General features: G+C 36.2%; 1 protein-coding gene across 1 annotated transcript; it reads right to left on the minus strand.

The window, feature by feature from the left end:
* Positions 1-1,590: 1,590 nt before the first annotated feature.
* Positions 1,591-2,130, minus strand: LOC122507256 (secreted RxLR effector protein 161-like). The gene has a single exon (XM_043619874.1). It carries the CDS (start codon positions 2,128-2,130, stop codon positions 1,591-1,593), a length of 540 nt encoding a protein of 179 aa, XP_043475809.1.
* Positions 2,131-5,974: the final 3,844 nt, after the last annotated feature.

Below are 5,974 nucleotides of genomic sequence, written 5' to 3' on the forward strand. Positions count from 1 at the left end.
TCATCTAGTATTTTTTAATACCTAGGGTGATGTGGGGTGATGTGAAACATGGGGGGATGTGTAACACCGCCGATTTCTGATCTACAGTTCGATATTGAACAGAGCCAAGTATTGCCATTTGTTTGTGTTCTCAAAAACTCACGAGACAACTCGCAGCTAGGTTTGCTGTACATAAGTTGACTTTAATTTCTCGGGAAAGAAATATTTCTCGCGCTTTACATTTCTAGTCGTTTCGTGAAGGGTTTTAATTTATTTTATAGATAAGAATGTGTTTATTCTTGGTTTTTTAAGTGTTTTTAAATATCTGTTTATATTTTGTGATGTGTGATATGCAACACTTTTTTTTGGGGTGGACGTAACTACTTTTTACGTGACATAACTGCGATTCACATGATGAATAAAAAATGCTTAGTTATTGTCCTTTAATTATATTCCTTATTCAGTTATGAATAAATAAAAAATTAAACAAAAAAATTTTTTTCTTTGGTAAAATCTTTACTTTTTAGAGGTCAACTATACCTTAGTAATTTTTTTTTGGCAGATTTCGATTAGTTTGCATTGAAAAAGCCTAAGATTAATAATTAAAGAGATTTTCATTGATATTTATGCATTACATACCTGAATTTTACTGGTGTTGCACATCACCCCAACTTTTTTGGAAAATGCAAAAACAGACGTTTTTGAAAAAGCGAAAAATTTGTAGGAAAAATTTTAAATTCTGAAAATCTAATAATGCAGAAATATTCTATTATAATGCCTCTAAGTCAATAAATTTTAAAATATTTAATAATTTAATTATTTGACATGTTTTTCGTCAAACGAAAAAAAACGTTGCACATCACCCCACATCACCCTATACATTCAACATTTGAAATAATTAGCAATTTTTATTTCTCAATGACAATATTGTTGACAAGCTGATTCTTTTCTATGGGGAAAAACATACGAATATCCATGAGATATCCAAATTTCGTCAGGGTAGGATATCCAAAAGATATCTTAGGGGTATCGACGGGATGCCATATAGATATCTAACATATTTAAGTGTTAATTTATGACTAACTGATAGATAACATATAAAAATCCGAGATATATCTTATGAATATGCTTAAAGGAATATAATGGTTAAAAAAATTCAATGGTAGTTTTTGATTGATGTCAAATTGTCATACTTGATGAAGAAATGTCATATTTAATACGTTGTTTTTATAAAACATTTTATAAATATTACATTATAATGTGACAATTAGTGAGTAATACAATGCAATATTCTGTTAGTTCATAAGTTAGATAGTTAGTTACTCAGTTAGTTATTGAATTAGTTAGTATGTCAGTTAATAAGTTCGTTACTTTGATTTACTGTGATTCTTATTGGAAATACTAAAAAAATATTTGTTAAAGAGTAAAATTAGAGAAATAAATTATGTCTAATCCAAAACACATAATAATAAACTTATAACTCCATTCTTCTCCCAGTCATATTCATTTCTGCACTAGCCTTCTACTGTAGGCGCTGGACAAAAAATATTATTTAAATAAGCAAATTTCTTCAAAAAAATGTTTTTCTTATTTATTTTTCATTATTTTTAACTAATAATAATTATTATTAACATTGTACAAAGTCTTTGACAATCCCAGTTCTTTGAGAAAGCGTTTTAAATATGCGGCTTCCTTCCCGGCTTCGGCTAAGGCCATATATTCGGCCTCAGTCGATGAAAGAGCCACGGTCCTCTGCTTTCTAGATTCCCATGAAACACTGGATCCTCCAAGAATAAACGAAAAACCAGTATAGGACTTCCTGTCATTTGAGCAGTTTGCCCAATCGGCATCGACACATCCCTCCAGCGATTTACCAGATCGATAAAAATGTAGACCTACATTTTTCGTTCTTTGTAAGTAGCGAAGTACGCGTTTTACAGCTGTCCAGTGGTTTATATTGTAGCAGTTGTTGAACTGGCTAAGGTAACTGGTCGCGTATGCGATATCGGGACGAGTACACATAGCCAAATACATCAATGATCTCAAAAGTTCACGATACGGAAGAGAGTTTTCTTCGTGATCAGGATCCTTTGCTTTTTCCAACTTCACTCCGGGGTCTAGCGGCGTTGACACCGGCTTGCAGTCTGACATCCCAAAACGTGCGAGGACATCATTGACGTATCTTGTTTAACTGATCTTAATTCCCTCTTTTTTTATATCGACTCAGAACCAAGCTGTGGAGCATCCTTTCGCTTAATTCTCTTCCCGCTTTGAGTCGCCCGTTGCGGACTCGCATCTGGGCTTGCACCTTCCCTGGGGCGTTTGTTAACGCCTTTTGCCTTATTAGCGCATGTCGTTGCGCCGTCCAGAGCTGCAGTAGTGCTCTCCGTCTGCTGTGGAGCTCTCACAGTTGGATGTTGCGGCTCTTGCTCTTTGAAAGGCTCGGGGATAAAACGTAAATCCTTACAGATTATATCGAACGCACTTTCCAAGACCGTCACGCCATCCTGGATGTCACGACTGACGTTTTTTTGTCGCTTGAATCCTTGGCGCAAGCTTTTAAAAATTCCCGGAATAGCCAGGAACTGATTTGGAACATTTGATTCGTAGCATGTCACCTGGCTATCTATTTGGCTCCCTCCAAAATCCTTGGAGCCATTTGCACCGACTATCGGGGCTTGCACCCAATCAGAATCGGTGGTGGGATTACCCTCTTTCGAGGTACCCACTTGGAGTATTTCATTAAAAATTTTGTCCATTTGTTCAAATATTACAATTTATACATGTATATATAGTATATAATGTTGTGCTTACTGAAAATTGAATGCATATTATGAATTAATAACTTAAAACTAAATTAACGAAATTCAACGAAAATCAAACGTATTACAATTCAAAAATGAGAAAAGAAACTGTGAAAAAATATCTTGCAGGTAACCCCAAAATAATGACAAGAATTCACAAACGTTATGAAGTAATCTCAATCACGAGAATTTGCCGCAAGCTTTCGGAATTGAGCCATATTCGCACAATATAAAGTAAAAACTGTGATCCATAGCATTCTGCATTTTTTTTCTCAGAAATTTATGCAGATCCCATTTTGAAATTCACAGAGGACTTAGAGGCAAGTATATACTAATACTCACGTTCGGAACTTTTCCGGTCCACTTTTCAAAAGTAGTTATACCATCGAGACTGCTGGACGGACACCGGTTCCGAATATAATTTGAAGTATTAACAGCTTTACCCCAAAATGATGAAGGAAGATTTGATTGCTTCAGGAGACATCTCTTCATGTCCATCAGTGTCCTATCCAGTCTTTCCGCAACAGCATTCTTGTGTGGTGTATAAGTGACAGTTAACCTTCTGCCCATGCCATTTTCTTTCAGGAACTCGTTGAATGCAGAGTTTATGTACTCTTTCCCGTTGTCTGACTGGACGTATTGTATCCTGCAGCCGTGTATATTCTCGGCTGCGGCCTTGAAGTCCTTGAAAGAGAAAAGCACATCACTCTTATTTTTCAGAAGACGTATGGCACACCAACGGGAGTAATCATCGATAAATGTCGCAATATATCTGTCTCCTCCGACCGATTCGACGCGCATCGGGCCACATACGTCGGTGTGGATAATCTCCAGTAATTTTGAATTTCTCTCTGACTTTGGAAAAGGTGCTCTCGTCATTTTTTCGCTGAAACATATTTTGCAGTTAAAGTTTCTGTTTGTATTTCCGAGATTCATACCCTGTATTTGTCCTTTTCGGTCACCGTCGATGAGGTCTCGGACGTTCAAGTGTCCCATTTTCACATGACACACTTCCATTGGATTGTCTTTAACAGTTTCGTCGATCACAACATTCGAGTTCAATTTACTACTTGTTTCGCGTATATAATACAAGCCTTCCTTCCGATCGGCAGCGAGTATTGTTTTACCTGCTTTGTTAATGATTTTAGCTTCCCGTTTATCAAAGATCACTACACAATTTCGATCTGTGATTTTTCCAATGGATAACAAATTTGTGCGCAATTGCGGAACATGTAACACGTCACTGACACTTATGTTTTTCACTTTACCGTTAACATCTGCACTGATAGCCACACATCCTTTTCCTTCGATTGGAGTAGTGGATGTTTCACTCGCCAATTTTAAACTTCCGGCACAAGGTTGGAGTTCGGTTATAAATTTCGCGTTATTGTTTCCCATGTGCGTTGAGCAGCCACTATGAAGACACCATAATTCACTGTTCCGCGATTCACCCGTCCCGTACGCTTCCGAGCGATTTGTGTTCTCTGTATTCGACAGTAAACATTCGTCGTAAACTGTATTCGCGTTGTTTTTGGTTTCTCTAGATTCGTTACAGTTTACTGCCTTATGACCGAGTTTTCGGCACCGGCGACATCTAAACTTAAATAGCTCACTCTTCTGTCCACTGTCACATTTTTTATCGTCTTCTTTTCGATTTGTATTGCGCGATTTGAAAAACTTTTTCTTCGAGAACATCGCGTCGGAAAGATTGTACTGATTTCCATTCTTTCTTGTTTAGAACTCTTCAACAATTTTTAAGCGTAAAGTTTCTGGGGTCGGCAACTCGTCGCGCAGAGAAAATTTTCAAAGCTAATGGGCAGACTGTAAAGTAACATCACGGTTAGGAGATCCTTGTTTACATCTATATCCTTTTCGCTCAGCTTGTCAATGATATCGAAGAATTTCTGCAGGTGATCGTGTACATCGCCATCGTCCGTCATTTTTAGTAGCGTAAGCGTCTTAAGCAACGTCGCTTTTCGGGCTGGCCCGATTGACTGGTAAATTGACTTTAACTTCTGCCACACATCCCTCGACGTTACAAAATTTTTTATTTGCTTTAATTCCGATGGTTTGATTGCTAAGATATTGTCTGATCTTGCTTTTTTTTCTTCGATATCCCAAGCTCCTGCTGATGCCACGGATGCCTCGTCCCCTGTAACGATCGCGGGTCTGACTTTATCCCCATTTACATAATCCCAGAATTAACAATATGATTTTATTTCTTTTATAGAAATATATTATTTACATACGTTGAACTATTTTTAATAGAATTAAATTTGATGTAACAAAAAAAATAATTCTCTCTAAGTCATCCTTTCTTTCCCTTACTTTCATTGGTCTTTGAAATTACATAGAAAATAAAGTGCGTTTAGTATTTTAAATTTTTTTTAAAATAATACATTTTTTTAAACAAATATTACCAAGTCAAAACGTTGGCATTGGAACATAAGCAACAACCATACTTTTTATGCTTTAACATCTTTAAAGCTTGTGTTCAAAATGAAAAAATATAAAAATATGAAAATATTTGTATACACATAAATAAAAAGAGTTTAAAGTAGATAAACTGACGTGAAATTATTCCACGTAAAGTGCTACATATGTTTTACAATTCCGTCGAAGAGTTTCAATAAAATCGTTTCAAATAAGAATCTATAGCAAAAAGACATTGATTAAAACATCAGAAATAGTTCATCACGTTAAAATGAAGTACAATTTGTGTTAAAACTATATTCTGAGAAATCAAATATTCAAGAAATCAATATCCAGGTTCTGTGAGAAAATTTTTTAACTCAAATTATACCATTTTGTAGAATAATGGACTATTCAAAAATAATAATATATAATAATACAAACTACCGGCGGAGCTATTCCTCTTCCGAATTACAAAGCATCCGTCGGGCGAAAATTCTTTTGTTCTTGTTTTCACGGAAAATCGCGACGTCTGATTCGCGCAATTTTCCTTTGTTTGTGAGATTGCACTTGTGGCGAGTGGACGCGGACAATATCTATGCAACCGGCCATTTCACACAACTGTGTAAAACTCACTGCGGATCTACTTTTTACCGAATTAGTCCGGGCAATATCTATGCAACCGATAATTCGATAATTAGTTTAGATCGCGCTCTTGGGCCACCGATATTTGAGACGGACGCGGGCAATATCTATGCAACCGGCCGGTTATAAATAAC

This window comes from Leptopilina heterotoma, unplaced genomic scaffold (genome assembly GCF_015476425.1).
Source record: "Leptopilina heterotoma isolate Lh14 unplaced genomic scaffold, ASM1547642v1 Lhet_456, whole genome shotgun sequence".
NCBI lineage: Eukaryota > Metazoa > Arthropoda > Insecta > Hymenoptera > Figitidae > Leptopilina > Leptopilina heterotoma.